Source organism: Taeniopygia guttata, chromosome 1 (genome assembly GCF_048771995.1).
Source record: "Taeniopygia guttata chromosome 1, bTaeGut7.mat, whole genome shotgun sequence".
NCBI classification, from domain to species: domain Eukaryota; kingdom Metazoa; phylum Chordata; class Aves; order Passeriformes; family Estrildidae; genus Taeniopygia; species Taeniopygia guttata.
In genome coordinates, this window is record NC_133024.1 from 92,821,700 (window position 1) to 92,840,948 (window position 19,249).

At 35.5% G+C, this 19,249-nt stretch overlaps 1 protein-coding gene across 2 annotated transcripts in view; it reads right to left on the reverse strand.

The window, feature by feature from the left end:
• The window catches only part of PRKX (protein kinase cAMP-dependent X-linked catalytic subunit), a 55,713-nt gene that overhangs the window by 23,354 nt on the left and 13,110 nt on the right, over positions 1 to 19,249 (reverse strand). For both annotated transcript variants that reach the window (XM_002189865.6, XM_030280433.4), the window contains exons 2-3: positions 5,987 to 6,155; positions 2,007 to 2,270 (exon numbers count right to left, since the gene is read on the reverse strand). In XM_002189865.6, the coding sequence (XP_002189901.1) occupies positions 2,007 to 2,270; positions 5,987 to 6,155 (433 nt within the window). The remainder of the gene's footprint in view (positions 1 to 2,006; positions 2,271 to 5,986; positions 6,156 to 19,249) is intronic.

A 19,249-nucleotide genomic window follows, 5' to 3' on the forward strand; every position in this document is an offset into this window, starting at 1 on the left:
TATTTCTACAGTGACAAAACTAACATTGTGAAGATGACTTCAGCTAGTGGGGAGAATATTGTGTAGTTTCAAAAAAAACCAGCAACACAAAATACTAAACCAGATTTGCAAAGGTGCAATCTGTCCAATCTTTGCCACTTGTGTTCTGATAGTGTTTTTGCTCATTTCAATTTTATGTTCTGCATTTATGTTACCTGTTGTACATTTGAAGGAAAATCATCTATGAATACAAAACTACTATAGTCTTCTAAGATTTAACACAAACTGATAACTCCATTGGCCCCCAAGCAAAATGAAAATACAAACCCAATTAAAAACAGCAGTGATAACTAAGTTTGATATCCTAAAATATATTTAAACAATTTTACTCTTAGAGATTCATCTACCAGGTTGAAAAATATATTCTTATGTGAACTATCATCTTATTTAATGAAGGGTTACTTCTCTTGTGCCTTAAACCCACAGAAACACAAAACAAGAATTACCACTAAGTGGCAGTATTTACATATAAAGAGCAAGTCATAAGTTCTTGTATGAAAATGTCTTATAAAGAGATTGTACTACTTTCTTACATGGAAGTATGTTAGCTCTTCCTGAAAAAAGAATTTTTGCTTCAAAAACAAAGTATTAAAATGAAAGTCAGCATATGTAGCTCTTTTTGCTTGCCCAGTGGAAACTGAATTAACACACTCATTATAAAATTCTGTGATTTTAAAACAGATTTTCAGACCTTAAAGGTGAATTTTGATTCTGTTTTGTGACTTCATTTCTATCATCTGACTTTTACTTCATAAATGATCCATTAAGCATCTTCTTAAGATCCACTGTTGCTACCAATAAGTAAAACCTTACAAAGGGAAGGCCTTATAAAACCATGGCTCAGGCCTGTTACTTTAGTTAAGTAGAAAAGGATTGAGGGAAAGACTCAGCTGAATTAGGGGTAGAAAAACAAGCTATGTAACCATGGTGTGTTCACATCCTGGTGTATGGTGGTTGGATTATGTTTAAAAGTATACAGCTGATAATGGGCTAACTGCTTAAAAAGGCCTGGTTTTGCAATACAGCAGCTCTCCTTTGCACCTGCCTGGGGACTCTGCGTCACTATGGACCCTCACCCACACACTCCTTTCAAATTGACCTTGTAGAACTCTCGGACCTGATTGCTGCTAAAGCAGCATCAAACAGGTTGATGACTGAAGATGATGAGCACTTATGTAACACCTAACTCAGCACTGTGCTGCCTCTATCAGAACAATCAAATACAGTCTTTCCTTCAGCGACGCCTCAAAGGCATAACATCATGCCCTGTCACATCACTCTTCTGATATAACAGGCTGGTTTTTACCTCATTTTTAGTGAATCCCAATGCTCTTGCTTACTCTTAAAAACATGTATTATGGTCTTGGAAGAGTAGTCCAAACAGAGAGAACAACGAAATCACTCGTGGGGGGAGCCTCTGCATTATCAAAATTTACATATGTAATTAAAGCTGACAGTAATATAGAAGCTAGATTTAAATAAATGAGTTCTGCTGAAGCTGCCGTATGGTTTCTGCCTACATTTTTGCAGTTTCATTTTCACCACAAACTCATGAAAATGCTGTATCCAGTTTTCAAATCATACTTCAAAAATCTCTTAAAGGAAACATGAGTTAAAAAACATATTCAGTATGTATGGAGGATTAATTTATTTATCTTAGTATTGTTCATATTATTTCCCTGAACTCCCTTTTTACAACATGACTGCTGAAAACTTAAATATACAAAACCAGCTACATAAAAATATTTTTCTGTCATTGCTTATGTGATATGCCTCCTGGTTATACTTAAGGGGTAATATTGCTTTCCATACAGCCATTTTAAGATGATAATTTCCTTCATATTAAGGGATTTGACATGTATGAACCACATGGAGTGTTAAGCCAAATGCTGAGCACCTGAAATCAAACATTTATTTCTAACTGTTTAGCATGCAAAATGTAAGTACCAGAACAAAACCTGACTTACCTGTCCACCAGTTTTTTTGCAAATCCGAAGTCAGTAAGCTTGATATGTCCTTCTTTGTCTAGCAATATATTTTCAGGTTTTAAGTCTCTGTAAACTATTTCTTTGGAGTGCAGATATTCTATTGCACAAATAATTTCCGTGGAGTAAAACAGTCCTGTGCTGTTGTTGAAACGCCCCATGTTGCGCAGGTAACTAAAAAGTTCCCCTCCTGGCACATATTCCATTAACATATATAAAAAACGTTCATCATGGTTGGTCCAAAATCTGTAACAAAAGTATTGTTTTACTGGATAAAGAAATTATGTCTTTGATTTGCTTTACAAGTAAATGTCCATAAAATGGCCTCTGCCACCCCAACCATGTACATAACTAATTTCTGATTCCTTGTCTGCAAATATTAAAACCCCCAAGAATCCAGCAGGATTATGTAGCACATTCAAGTAATCACCTTAACCTACAATACAAAACCAGACAGTTGAGGATACGTACAGCACATGCCGTACTTATTAAAAAAACTAATTGATAAGTCTGTCTCATCATGTAAAACAGGTCTCTTCTGAGCACCAAATAACTGACCTGATATAAAGACCAGACATTCTTTACAAACCTTACAATTTATATTATCAAGCATTACCAAAGTGATGGGACTAGGCAGAATCTGCTTTTGTAAAGACTTTCATGACAATATTTTCAAAACCAGTGGTGTCCTTCTTGTCTCCTATGCCTTCTTCCCTGGAGATATACACTCCCAACTAAAGCAACAGATGACAACGCCTGATCTTCCATGGCATCTTTCACAAAAGCAATAGAAAAGCAAAAATGACAGCAAAACAAGATTCATTTTGGTACCTCGGAATTAACCCAAGGATACACACCTTCCATTTCTCAGACTACCACCTTTAAGAGCTATTTCTGTGGTAGTCAGAAAAGAACAGGTAAAGAAAGAAAAAAATTATATGTGGCTTTTAAATGCTTCTTTACAGAAAACAGGAATCTTCTCTTCCACATTCCCTGAAATTATACTGTATTTCATTCTTTCTACATTAAACAACTCACCACACCCCTAAATGTAGCTCAACAGTTAAGAAGAAAACAAACAGGTGGTAACATCTTGAAGAACACTGCCATTTAAAACAAAGAATTATCCCTAATTCCATAATAAAAGATGAAGAACACTCTATCCTTAGCTACTTTATTGATCCAGTGATACAAGAACAGAAGCTACTTCAGCTTCTAGTTAGTTCTTCTGCAGTATCACAAGTACCTCATGGTTAATCAGGGCATAGAGCCTCAGGAAGAGCAAAATCTGACATTACAGAGGGGAAAAAATGAACTTCTACATCATCAAGGACAGCATTTCTACTGGAATTAATTGCTTCAAAAATTGACTCTTAAAAGATTTGTCTAGCCACAGAAAAATGGATACATTATTTGGTATACATGAAAAAGACCAAAATGAAGAATTTCTGTACTTGCAATTCAGACTGCTTTAAATGGTAATGTAATACAAAAAGAAAAGAAAAAAAATTCACAGAAACTGTGATTAGAATAACATGTGTGGTGCCATTTACTCTACAATTCAGCTTACTACATAAACTTCAGATGCCATTGTGAACTCCTACAGACAAACAACCTGTTTCAGCTTATACAACTACAAGACATAGTTGATTTTTATTAATTCTTCCTCTCTTCAAAAACATATCAACATTACATATCTCTATGAAGAGCTGCACCACAGTGAGTATGACACATTATTCAATTGTCAGTAAAGATTGCCTAAGAATCTCCAGTGATCAGCTGCTGCAAAAGCACCTAAGAAGCATTTAGAAAAAAATTATTAAAAAAGTAAGCAGATTAGTAACTACAGTGTCTACAGAAAACTGCACCTCTCTATATTTTGAATAGGTATTCCTCAAAAGTAACAGAAAGAGGAGAAAAAACATTCTCATATAGGAAGACATATGGAATTTCCGAACACCAGAAATTAATTACGTGCAGCATTACTTTATACTTTTCCATCATAAAATCCTGAAATATTATGCTGCACTGACACCTATCCCCTGTTTTGCAACCAAAGGAGAACATTATCAGTGTTAAAGATGGTGAAGCTAACTGAAAAAGCAAAAACCAGACCATGTAGATAACACACATTTTGGGAATTAAAGCTGAACTATATAATTTTTCCCTGTTTTTGTTAAACACTTACAGTAAAACAATTAACAGAAAAAAACCTCAAACATATATGTATTGGGCAGGAGGTTGCTGAAAAAAACTTTTAGTCAAAAAAGCTGCAGAAAGTGTTATTTGTCATACAATCTAGTGATAATCATCCAGAAAGGTGTGTTTAACCTAAAGCACATAAATATTGTTGTGACCTAAATTTTAACTACATCACTTCAGCTATGTTGCTTGGAGTCTCCTCTGACAAGGGAAAACAGCATCACACGGACAATTACATGAGCATAGCTGATGCAACATTTCATTGGACATTTCAATAGAAAAAGCAGAGCTCTAGAAGACATGAATAATATTTGCTTTGTATACAAAGAGAACTATTTGAATTGTATCCTTTGGCAACCTGAAAAATAAGGTGTGAATGAAATCCAGGAAAACTCCCCTGCTTCAATTTTTTAACACCTTCTGTATGAACATGCATCCTCCCTGTTTCTGACGCCTCACCCAAATTTCTCTATGTCCACAGTTCCTGACACATAGACCTATTGAGATGGGGTTAGTTTGGGAATTTGCTTGTTCTTTTTGGTAGGGTTTTCTTTTAAAGAGTTTCCAGATGTGCATAGATACATATACAAAATCCTGTTCCCCCCATTCCATCCATACTTCAACCAGTCTAATCAGATGTACTCAGCCTCTCCATCTTGCTTTCTTCCATGAATCTCAATCCCTACATATTCTAGAACTTGTCTTACTGATACTGTGCCACACACAAGATTTCTAAATACTTGCTGGAAGCTAATAGCATCATGATGCTGGAAAAAGCCAACACCACAGCAGGGAAAAAGCATCCTCCTGCAGGGCTCATTGCATCTTTGAATGACTACCACACTATTCCCTTCTTCTTTTCCCTCTGATACTTGCCTAATCCTGGCAGGAGGCTGCACTCCCTGCAGCTAGATTAACTAATGCTAATTTTGTCTAATTTTATGTAAAACTGTTTAAGGCAGGTAAATGGAAACAAATCTTATTTAATAGCTAGCCATATATTCATTAATGAGAAAACATAAATGGAAATTAACCAGCAATTACCAGAGGTTTAGTTATGGCATTAATAGATACAGACTCAGATACACAAGAAGTGCTGTAGTGCTGTGAACAGAAAAGTATAGTATCTTCTCTCTTTAACAATGGGACCATTGGGATAATTAGAGTTACCTCAATTTCACTAAAAAAGAAGCATTCTTTATGAACTGTGTTTAAATAATGCTTCTCAATAGGTTCCATCATTTAACAACCTCAAGTACAGGAATATGAAGTCCAAGAAGTGCTGCAGTTATTTGAACTCTTTAAAAATAAAAGTTCAAAAACTTCACTCAAGTTTTTATAAACTAGCTATCTAAGTCTAGAAATGTCTTTCGCTATTTACCAATATCTATAGCACATACATGTAGAAATACTTTCATCACCATTCTAACATCAAGAATCATTCTAGAAGTCATTTTGATGAGCCAATCCTAACAATTCTTCATTAGCATTTTCCTCTCACTTCAGAAAATGTCTCTTCTACAGTATGAATTTAAGATAGAAAAAACCTTATAATAAATTATTGCTTGGAATATTTAAATAATGCCTCTTTATTTTAAATTCTTGATTCTTCTTCATCCCAAAATCTATTTAATCTAGATTACAGATGAGAAATTAAATGCTCAGCATTGGTTAAGTACATAAGAACTTGCAATGAGACTCCGGAGTATTTTAACTGTACTTTCTGTATGACTGAAATTAATTTAAAAAATACAACTTACAATCTGATCAAAAAAGGGTGGTTGACTTCTTTCAAGACAGACTTTTCATTGTGCACATGCTGCTCTTGCTTCAGTCGAATGACATCAGGAATGCTCATTACTTTCAGTGCAAAGTAATGCTTGGACATTTTTTCCTTCACCAGATGAACACGTCCAAAGGTACCTGTGCCTGAAAAGTTGGAGCAGAAACATCAACTTAGCACAAAAAGGGAAAAAGAACAAAGATAATTTGTTAAATTACAACCTACAGAAACTCCAGTAATTCAGGTGAGATTATAAACTTAAATATGCACAGAGACAGAGCGATTCAGTAGGATAAGGAAGTGATGGGAAAAAAATATACAAAATTTGCTGATCCTTCTAAAAATTAATACATTTTTAAAAATCTGCTTATAGTGCTCAGTGTTATATCACTTGGAAACAGTAGCTGTCTGGCACACCTTTTTTTATAGTTAATGTACTCATTTTCCAATTCACTCTAAAAAATAAAGAAGGAAAATAAAAATGTATGCACTTTTAAATAATGTATTAGGCACTTCTCTTTTCAATAGTCCTTAAAGTTCCTTTTAAGTGCATTGCACTCAAGATAATCATATACAGCTAAACTAAATATCTCTTTTAGATTGAAATCAAAGTTAGAACTGGCACATTTAGCCAGATTACTATTTGTTGTGCAGCACAGTCTAACACATTTAGAGATCAACACAAATTTCAGCTCACTGGGTGACTGCTTATTATTTTTCTGCTCATTAAACAACGACAAGTATATTCCATTACAACAGTGCGATATTTTTAATCCCATTCTCAGACAGAAATATGTACCACTATAAAGGACACTTGATATTCAAACCAAGCACCTAACTTGTGAAAGGTCACTCTCTCCAGAAAAGTCAAAAGCTTATACTTCAGCTCCCTATCATTCTTCTATTTGCATATACCCCAGGAAAGGCAGCACACAGACCTGTACTGGTCTGTTACTTGATTTCAGATTGTGTTGATCAATTATGACCAATTTATAGTAAAGACAATTACCCAAGATACGCAACAGGTACAGAGAAAGGAGTACGTATGTGAAAGGAAATACATTTTTGAGAGATAGGTAGGAGCAAGAAACCGACAAATGAACTTCTAAAATTGCGTTACTGGTGAGATGAGAAAAAACAAGGAAATTTTTGCCTCTGGTAGCCTCAATTTATGTTTGAAGTACTTATTTTCTGTATGTGTATCCTTAGCTAAAAATTTTTATGTGATTTAACAGGGGTTTTTTTCCCCAATTACTTAAAATAGTGTTTAAGAACTAGCATTTACCAAAAACCACTAAAAACTACTAACTCCAGCAATCCCGTTTTATGGAATTTGCAGCTCCACTACCAATATAGATTTCAAAGCAAATTTTCCAAGATAAAAGTTCTCACTACACAAACATATCAAGGATTACCATTGTGTAAGCACAAAAGATTCTATCAAAGCAGTTTTACATTCCCACCTGTCCTGAGTTACAGTTCTTTAACCATGAAAACTATATACAGCTCTCAGAAAAAGAATGCTATTATAGCAAAGTAAACCATCAAGTTATCCTGGAAAATTTATCGTGCAATTAAATCCTTTAACAGTGCAGACACATTACATTACTATACCCGCCAACAACTTTATTTGCACAGGGATAGGCTTCTGCAGTAAAAAAAATCCCAAACAAATAACATACAAAACCCAACAAACACCCAAAAAAAGGCCCAAAAGTTTCCAAGCAAAGACAGCTGCTCAAGCTACTTTAAATACTGATTACTTACACTGCATGCACAGACAAAAAAAATAACTCAGTTATTTCTGAATTAGGAGCTGAAATTTAAATTCTGAGTAAAAACATTGTGAAGAATAATGATAGTAAAATTAAAGAATAATGGTAATAAAATTAAAAACCATCTCTCATTTTTCAGACTTCCAAATGTGGATTCAAGGAAATTAACAAAACTAACCCCATAAGCAAATGTGGTTTTACATGCATTTTGATACTTGTACAAATTAAGTGCTTCCACAGACATATCCAACAGGAAAGTCAAAAGTGAACACATATCTAATTGTTCCTAGATCTCTAGTGATTGCATGCGTCAAGACTTGTTCTACTTGTTTAAGAAATTTTTATTCCAGAATGCTTTACTTTTCCTTATGCTATTAGTTTATATCTTTACAAACCACTGGTCAGAATTAACAACAATAGTAACAGAAATCACAAGTTCCACCTAATTTCAAAGAAGAACCTGTCAGGGACTTATTTAGCAATAGTTCTAACTTTGGAAACACTTCCTCCATAAAAACATCTTTGCCAGGAACAGCAAAGCCTGGCAGGCTATTCCAGAATAGTGGCAAGGCCCTAATCTACAAAGCCTCTGGGAAAACCAGACGACCACACAGACAGGTGAGAACAGAGAACCTCCCTAACCAGTTTTATTGCTGAACTGATCCCAGGCAGTCTATTTTCAAACATCTTTAGCACACTTGCAAGCAACTATGGAAATCAAGACAATACAGACTGAGAAGCCATCTAACATTTGTTTTCAGACATCTCCTCTCAAAATACGCATTTTTCTCCCCATCAAGTCTTCTCAGAAAATCCATTAGGCCTATATTAGCTGCCAGTACCCACACACCCACCACTCTTTCATCGGACTAATTGCTATGTCTTTTTCTTGTTTTGTTTTATGCTTAGACAGTCTTCAAATATCCAGATAAATTTTGCATAAATAAGCTACAGCACTTAAAAATCTCACTTCAAACCTGCTCATACTTTTAGCCATTTCTGCTAACATTCTTTAAGTGTTCTTCCTTGCAATTGATAGGGAAGAGAGAGAAATGCGATGATAGTCAAGGTAGGAGGGTTGTTTAGCACAGTCAAGTAAATCTGTTTTAAAAGAATAGGCTGGTGTGTTTGGCTAGTTGGAAATTCTGCCCATCAGATTCATAAAAAGAAAACTAAAAACCTGAAGCAGTAAGTGGCACTGAGCAAGACAAAGGCCCAGCTCCACATATCTGAGGGAAGATTTTTGGCAGCAAAAAAGGCAGTGTTATTAGTCTTCCCAGGTGAGGAGACACCTAACTCATGAAACAACTTCTGTTAATCCCTATGAAAGAACTGTTCAGCATTTCCCCCTGATCACCTGAGTTCAGCTGTGTTCAGCTGAAGTTGACCTTTTGTGACAGATAAGTAAACATTCCTTATGATTACCTTTAAATAGAAATATTCTGTACTTGTCTATAAGAATTAAGGGAAACAGTGCTCACAGATCTGCACTTTAGTCTACTCACATTAATTTCATATTTGGCTCAAACCAAGAGAACTCCAGGGACATCGTACCGTTCTGGATTAGCCCTGGGATCTACCAAGTACTATCCTGTTGAAGAAAGAGCAGTGGCTTCATACACTCCTTACATACGTATCCCTATCTCTCTGTTTAATTTGGTACATGTTACCAGAGTTTCAGAGCAAAACAAAGCACCTACATGATAAGACCACACCTCAAGGAAACAGCTGTTCTCACCAAGTCTGAAGGCAGAGGTGAAGTTATTTTGCACAAGCCCCTTCTCCCTGCCAAGGCATATAGCAAGTGAAGGTCTCTGGCCATCAGTAACAACAGTAAGAAGAGTGCCTGTAATGTTTGCAACACAATTCAGGATTTTCAGGACTAAATGGGCAAACAGAATAAAATATGCAAAATGCTAACCACTAATCCAGCATAATCTATTTACAACAGAAACAAAATTCTTGGATCCCATTGTAAATTGTATGTGGCTGCAGAGCTTGAAGGAATGCCTGCCATCTTCTCCATTAGGTAACCTTCTCATGTTAAACACAAAGAGATGAGGACAAAATCTGCAGAAGACTAACTTGGCCTATGCATCAAACATAAGTAGAGTATTTTCAATCTTACAAAACAAGATTTTTGGATTCCCTGATACTATTCAAAAACACCATAGCCAGTTTCCATTTTGTTCTCTCTGAAGCCTGGCAGAAAAGAATAAAGAACGTGGGAACATTTCTGATGCAATTTGAGATACTTTTGATGCTAGGTAAACCAATCCTGCAGCTTTTGATCAGCTAAAACAATTTAGTGAGTAGTCATGTAGTGACTATTTTGCTATTGATGTAGATGACTAATTTAATGCTTAGATTGCCTCTTTATTTGTTCCCATTAATTAGACCCAGCTGTTTCAGCTTCCCATCCTTTTAATCCCCAGCTCTTTCTTAAAACCAAGTTTGCCTTGCTCAGATAGATACCATCTGTTTTAATGAAGAATAAACTAGGTCATGTGAGCTCTGTGACCCCGGGGGCTGCTTTCGGAGTCCCAGAAGGGCTGGCCCTGACTTAACAGATGCTTACAAAAATCATCAGATGCATTCACTTTTATTTACAGTTAGACGAAACATTTCCTACTGTGACACCTTAGTCTTTACTGACAGCCACAAGCACAACAGACATTTTTCTGTTAAATATCAGAGCTTAATTAAGTGATATGTATCAGATTGCAAACTAACTACTGAATGTCAAATTTTGCCTGCCATTTTCGGATGCTGCTGTTTTATTTTCGGATGGAACATCAATATCCTAGACTTGGAAATCGGGGGTGTCAGGAATTCTTGACAAAGAATTGGCAGAAACCAGCCTGCCCAAACAGACTGGTAAACAGAAGATTAACACTTGGGAGAATGCTTTTGGGAAACCACAAGGCACAAAAAACTGTGGGCTTTTACAACAAAATATGTGGTTGGCACATAAATAGGGCAACTCAAAATGAGGATGATGATTTTGGACATAATGGTAGTGAAGTTAGATTTTCATTAATAGGTAAACCCATAAACCAATGTCACTGAAAATGCCAAATTCGGTGTCTTCACCATGCTGCAAGCCAGCTGTGGATCCTTCACTGTAAGTCTCAGATCACTGCTTTTATAGATCTGCATTACTCTTGAGGGTTCAGCTCTAACATTGAAAAACATATCAGAGAAATAACAAGAATTTAGAGGAGGTTTTATAGAATGCCTTATTTTGTCTAGAACTGCACATCTCATACTGCTGAATTAAAAAAAGAAACGTCTGACCACAATTTCTATAAAGCTTTTTTTATATCCTTCAACGATGTGCACTGAAATCAAAGACAGTCTGATTATGACCTTAACAGCATAGAAGACAGAGATGCATGTGTAGTGTTCACCATGGCCAGCCCTGCCAGAGGAGCTTGCTTCTATGATGCTTCTTATTCATCCATTGTGCTGTTCCATTTCCACTAAGCACCCTTGAAGAGAGAACATGTCTTTCTGCTTAGTAATAATGCGAGACAGTACACAGCACGAACTATACCCATCACATTCCAGGCAAGATCACTGGAATACCTGTTCCACAAATTTTATTGGCACTGGCATACCACTGGTTTTCTCTTCTGTTTTGTATGATTGCCACAACCCTTAACAAATCAATTGAAAGCTCACCATCATTAATTCTTTGTCCCAGCTCAGTTGAGCTTAAAAAGAAACTAGCAAAGCATGTTCAAAGTACAGACTACCTTTTGACTCAAAGAAGATGCTGCACAAAATCTCCAAAATCCCAAAGACCTGGTAATTTTTAGGTTCCTTCTTACTTGGTATACAAGGAGCCAGCAACAACACACTACCAAAACTACATTTAACCACGTGGAATTCAGTTTAGTCTCTTTTCAGTTTCACACAACATTTAGTATGCCAGAGAATACCAAGAAGTGTCAACAACTCTTGTTGCTGACCTACTCATTTAAATCATAAGGAACTACAATCCTTAAGAACTAAGGACATGGGAATCATCAGGGCTAATTAACACCCATCAGTCAAGGTTCTTGTTTTAGACATAGTTCAGAGACACATTTTTGATTTCCAGAAAGTGCCAGTCAACTGAACATCAACGATGCAAGTTCCTCTGTAATTTCAGGTTTTTGATTTTTTTTTTTTGCTCACAAATTATTGTCTTTCTACAAAAATATTGTAAATATCAGAAAAGCATGCAGAATTCTTGAAAGTTTATTCTGTCTCTTTATTCTATTTTTAAATATTTCAATATTTATTTTGAAATACTAGGGACCAATAAATAAATGAAACCAGAAAGTAACCAGATTGCTGGTTATGATAACCATAAATCCTCTCAATTTCTAAATAGCTTTAAGAACATGGATTATAAATACATCTCCCTTCTCAAAACTTTCAATATCCACCATCTTCGGAACAATTCTCATAAAATTAATATTTCCCTACTTGGTTCTTTAATGGTATTTTTGCAGCTCTTTCTATAAAGTCTTCCACAACCTACAATTTGTGACGCTGACTAAAAAAAAAAAAGAACATTGATAAAAAGAAGATGAACAGATGGTGGATGATAAAGCTTTTCCTCCATAGTGAAACCATTGCAAAATCATTATTTCTCCAATTTTATCTATTTTAATATTACATGTGAAGTACAGATAGATCCCAACTTCAAAACTGGGTTTTTTTATAAAAACTGCTGAAATAGAAACCATTAAAGATTAACTCCATTTTCACCTAGAAACTAAGTTTTATATTACTTGCTGAAGTAAATTAAGGAGGCCCATTCAAACAGCTTATATTAAATGATGCCAAACACTTGCTGGAAGTGAAGCTTATCAATCTGTATTAATATAGTTTTTAAAAAACTTGGCCTACCATGTTTTAAAAGACAAGTATATTTAAGCTAAGAGTCATGTCCTGTCTAGCTAGAAACACTTGCCAAGCTAAACACTAGGAAGTATTAAATTCTCTCTTCCATCTGATGAGAATTTCAGGTAATTAAAGTATTATCAAAGTGTCACATTTTAATAGCTGGAGAAGAATCTGTAAATTATAAATTGTACAAGATAGAATTTTTCTGGAATTTAAAAAGTTGTATCATTCAAATCCTATTCACAGAATTGATTCTTTCAGATAGGGAGAGGTTAAAATAAGCACATGAACTACTTCTTGGAATGTAAATATTAAAAAGGGAATAATTTTTGATGTATTGGTTTCTTTTCTAATGATTTCTCAAACAACAAAAGCCAGGCATGTAAACTCCAGACTAGTTCTGTACATTAACTGATGCTAAAAATTACCATCAAATTTTGAGTAATTCAGGCCTCTTTCTAAATAAATGTGTTCAAAGTGAATATTTTCTAATGGTATTATCTTTAAGTGCTTAAACCCTCTATGAAACAGCTTCCTAACACAAATTGATGTTTAGGACAGAAGTTACTATATTCAATTTAAATGTGTTCAATTTCCAGTTACCACAAACAAAATGAGACACAAAACAACCCAGATTCCAGCAAGAAGAAGGAAAACCAACAAGATGAATAAAATACTATGCCAGGTATCATAAAACTTCAAATTTAAGTCTACAAGATTTGTCTTGATAATTTAAAAGAAGTAATAAAAAAATGTTATGACAGAAATATTTTGCCAAACAGTCCAAAGTAATGAATCCTGATCTCTCTTCAGATACTCTTTGATTTTGTGTCTGTGAATACATGTGAGTTGTGAACACACAGCTCTTGTTTCTTGAGCTGGGATTAGTAGTACACTCAGTATCTTGAGCTGGATGTCCCAGAAGCAGTCTAAGCCAAAAGGCTTCTAATTATCTATGAGGATGAGTAATTTGCAATTTACCTCTGGTAGTACATTAAGAATCAATTCAAATAAATAATTTTCCATGTATTCTGTTCAGTTAATGAGAAGTGTTTCTCAGCTGTTTTCTTTTTCTCCTTCCAAAAAAGGTAAGTAGGAAAAAAAAACCTAAGCAGGGACATCTCATAATGGGAAAAAAAAAAAAAAAAAATAAAAGCTCTGTTTCTAAGTTGCATTCTCATAATCTAATTTTTACCCACAAGGACAGTAAAGCTCTCTCTCATCATTTATCAGCACGTCTATCTTCACCTTCAATTTCCCTGGTGACAGGAAGTATTTACAGAACTGTTTTGGCTGGTTGCTTTACTCCAATTCAGCATGAAGAAATCTAGTTGGTTCTCCACCAAAAAAAACCAAAAAAAACCACCCTGCAAAACAAAATAAAACAACCAAGGCTAAATAAATTGCCATGTCACAGCAATAACAAGTTTTAGCAGACTTAAATCCTTTTCAGGTAACTTCAGCTAAAAGAAACAGCCATTAAGGTCTTCCAAGTTTAAAACAGCACCTCTGCAGAAGATACACAACTGTTCAGGTACTTGAAATATTGTTCCAACATCTTTTGCTCTTTCAGTTGCTACAGCTGAACTTATGATATATATCGCCATCAAACAATTATACACATCATCATTGTAAGCTTACAATTACACCCAAAGAAAAAAAGAAAACCCCAAAATAAAACTGGCCAGCCAAACAACTACAAAACACAGCACAAAACTCACATTTTCATGTCATAAAGAGAAATAAAAATAAAGTTTTGATGACTAAGGAGCAAACACCAATGTAATAATCCATAAAGGATTTAGAAGCACTTCGTTTCAAAGAAGTTCACGCTATATAGAGTCTAATAAAAATCAAATCCATGCAACAGCACAGATCAAAACTTTTAACAGCAGGCCTCTTTTGAACTCGGTAAGTTTAAATAGGGGTACTTGGTATCTGATTAGCAACTTTTCTTTTCAATCCAGAAATATTTGTCTATACATACTTGTATGATTTTACACAATCATCATCTTTTAGTTTGTCCTGAAACTCAGCTTTTCCTAAAGTGTTACTTGCTGCAAGTCAGTCCATGTTAATGCAAAGAAAGCATGAGCTTAATACCCTTGATAGTGTCCTTTTAAAAAGCAAACAATAAAGTCTTGTGAAGTACAAAGGTTTATTATTGCTGACCCAAGGTAATAAAAGCCACATTGTTTGTACTTGACAGATTTCCTCCTTCACCAGTGCTGGACAGAAGCCTTTGAGGGACTAGTACCTCTTATAATACATTCCTTTCAATTACATTTCACGTCCATATTCACTGAAAGCAGTGCTAAATCAGACACAAACCAAGACAAGGTATTCCACACAGTGCACAAAAATTGTATTTTTAAGCAGTTTTCAAACAGATTGTCTATTTATTACTTAATATGTACTACATTGATTATAAAGTATAAGACTGAAATTATGTTGATGAGCTTCTAGTTGAAGACAGGTGAGACTTATACTTAAGACTTAAAGTCCTGCACTCAGGACATTTTAGTTCTCTCATGTGTTTCAGGAAATGTGTAAATAGACAACTAACAGAAAAGTGTTCCAGGATTACCTACTCCCTGCTATTTTCTGTGTTACCACACAATTAAACACAGAAGGCCCTACTCCAGAAAGACACTTGAGCACACACATACCAGCACAATTGAGAAAGCTGGAAAGGCCAGGTTGAAAACCTCATATACTAACATTCAGAAAGCAAAGCTAAATTGAAGTTCAGCAGTGGTCATCACCTACTTTTCAATATTTTTTTTCCGATCAAACTTTTCACTTTCATTTTTAAATTTTAAACTGACCTAGTGCTAACTCAGGATATGGAAAAACAAAACAAACAAAACCTCTGGACATTCCCAGAGAAGACAAAGCCTGACCACTGAGTAGTAGTTAAAGACCTCAACGCATCAGTCTTCACATTATATCTTAAAACCTTAGGACTGATATTTTTGAAAACTGGAGGAAAACTTCCACTTTCAAAGATAGATTACCACAATGCACCACATAGCTCATACCATCTTCTTCACGGTTCGACATTAAAAGACACAGTAAGTGTATGCTTTGAAAGAAATACCATTATTCTTGGCCTATTGCAATTTATGGCAGAAACTTATAAAAACTCATTGTACAATACAAAAAAATTAACACAACAAAGTTGCAGGCTAAGAGCATGCAAGCTGTTATTGTACCTCAAACACAAGGTGAGAGATACAATTTCTCCCATCTTTTAGGCAAAGAATCAACAGTCTCCACAGACACTCTGAGCCAGAATGTCACTTACTGCACAGCTTAACTTTGGACCAACCAAGAGGAATTCCCTGCAATTTAACAGAGGAGAGAAAAGGCATTTCTGTATCCAATAGAGTGGTTTTACACATCTAAGTTATGAACGCAGAAGTACTTATTTCCCTCTGTTGACTCTAAACACATAGGCTTGATAGCTGTTGACAGTGAATAGGTCTACATTCAGACAGAAGAGACCACCTCAAAGTTATATGGCTTTGTAAGTGCATGACACTTATGACATAGCATATCATGACATATCATAGAATATCTGAAACAGACTATGCTAATCTGTGTGAGGAAGTATATAAATTTGCAAGGCTTGAAAAAGAATTTTTGGCAACTCACTGAATTCTTCAGGCTCTATGCCAAATGATGTTGCAGCATACACGACAGTATATGTCACAGCTGAGACAGCCACGATTCACAAAGTATCATCATACCACTTCGGAAGGCTTCAACCCATACAGAGTAACACCTTACCACATCAGAGGGCTTCAAGCACCTGCCCTTCTTGTTCTTTAGCCCAGCCTTTTATACCCTCATGTTGATGCACTGCACCTGTGTGCCCTCTGCTCCCTCTGGTGATTGGCCAATGCACTTGGGCACTCCATGGCTCATTGCTGCAAGTGCTGCTCACCTCCTGCTCACAGCTGTGCCCAATGGGGACAAGGCTCCGCCACAGCACCACTTCCAATTACCACAAATTGTGTGCCTACAAATGATACTTAATATTGCTTTATAACCTTCAGCACTGTTACCTAACTTACCGACACAGTGTCACAAATGTGGTATTAGCAATGACAGTTCATTCTTCTAGCTTTTTTTTTTCATAATATTGATATAGTTTAACATTGCACACAGGAAAGGATACCCAGTGTGCAAATAATCACAGTTCAAACCACATCCAGTTTGCAAGCTTGAATTTATCTCTGTAGTCTGTAATTTTACATAGGTTATTCACATTTATACAGCACAATAGTCTTTGAAGGTATTTAAAACATTACTCTCAAACTAAAGCTATTATGCTGATACAGAAAAATATTTCCAATATAATTATGACGTTTTCTATTCAGTTGATCTTTGTTTTGAATGGATTGTAGTGAGTACTAGAGGTTTTATTATAATCTGCACAAATGACTCGGCATTGTAACCACAGCAGAAGGAAAGCCTTTCCAAAAGGCTCAAATAATTCCTTTGTATCTACAAGTTATGAACAGCTGCAGTGCCACTACAACCCTGCATTCTATCTTCTGCAAATGAAATTTTACAAAACAAAATCAAACTACAAGCCCACAAGTATTTTCTCCTAAAACACTATCTAAATCTGGAACAAGCATTGCAAATATATTAATGTTTGGTTAAATTTAAACATTACACTGAGAATTCATGAGTGGAACAAAATACTCCTCAAAGGGAAGACTTTGTTTATATTCAGAAGCAGTATCAACTGATACTCCTAAGAGACTACAGAATAACAATGCCTTAGGTATATAGAATTTAACTCATGTGTTCCATTACCTTTCCAAATTCTCATAGTATACCATACAAAAATTAGTGTAACTCTGTACAAGATAAGGTGATGAAATCACCATTGTTTGGCACTTGAATGAATATCACCATATTCTCCACATAAATAGCTATTATCCAAGAAAAAGGAAGTAAGTCTACCATACCCAAATAAAGCTGTATTTGATATGGACCTGGAACAAAAGCCCTAACACAAATATTAAGTTTCAAAATCCCAGTCTCTAAATTGCATTCTCAAATATCAATTAAACATACTGGAAAAAAATCTTGATAGTGCCCAAGAATTACATTACTAATGCAATTAAATATTGCAAATATCACTTGTATTAATGTTAATAATAATAACCTAATGTTACTGAGGACATGCCAATGCCAATTTACCATTTAAATACTCTATCAGAAAAGGACCATGGTCTGAATTTTTCATGCTATTCAGGGCTGTATGGACCAGCCACTGTTTTTCTCCAGAATGCAGAAAAATAAGGTAAACTTAAATTCTGTTCTAACTTCAAACCAGCCAACTATGTCACTGAAACACAGAATGGCTACAGTAGGTTTTTTTTCTATTTTTACTATGCAGTTCCTTAATAGGAACGAAAACCCACTCTACCAATCTCCCAGAGTTTCACCTTCCCCTGAGTTTTATGCACACACTTCCCATTCCTTCCGATATCAAAACTGGGATCCAATCTCTCTCTGTTATTATACACCTCAGTATCATGCTCAAGGAACCCATCCAAAGCAACAAATAAGATTTTAAATAGAACACTGCACATAATTGACATTTTTTAAATGGACCAGGATGAGGACATTTGAAAATTTATGAAAAAGTACACAAAAAAAAATAGCTACAAGTAATCTCCTTTCACAAAACCTTGATTTTCCAAACTGCTCTTAAGAAATTAACTCTACAAGAAAAGAGAAATCAAGTCAATATTAGAGTAAGTTTCAGAGGCTATGGCATATATTTCAACAGTATCATTAATTTTGCAACAGTAAGGAAGGATTTTTGTGCCTGATAACCTGATGGCATTTCTGTGTTGGACTGCTCCTGTACAATTTTCCTTTTGTTTTTTCTTAACTACAACATCATCCAATATTTATTTTTTAAAAAATTGTTTTAAACACAATTTGCGAATTTCATATGTCTGAAGAAACAGGTGTAAAGATGGAATATGTCACAAACAGGCAAAGATAGAAGTGAACTCCTGACACAATGTATTTTTTTCCATGCAAAAGGAAGACTGACATACAATATTATAGAATAAATCTCATTTGCAATGACTGAACAAACATATTTAAAGAGTAAATATATGTGCATAATACAGAATTTATCGGATTTGAAATTATTAACAAGAAATGCATGCTTGCAGCCCAGAAGGCTGCCCTCCTGCCACATCTTGGGCTGCATCACAAGCAGTGTGGGTGAGCAAGTCAAGGGAGGGGATTCTGCCCCTCTAGTCTGCTCTGGCAATACCCCACTTGAGTAGTATACCCAGGTCTGGGGGTCTCAGCACAAGAAAGACACAGACCTGTTAGAACGGGTCCAAAGGAGGGACACAAAGGTCATGAGAGCGCTGGAGCACCTCTCCTGTGAAGACAGGCTGAGAGAGCTGGGTTGCTCAGCCTGGAGAAAGCAAGTATCAGGGGAGACCTTATTGAGGCTTTCGGGCGGTTAAAGAGGGCTTAAAAAAAACAGAATAAAGCACTGCTTTTCACATGGGCAG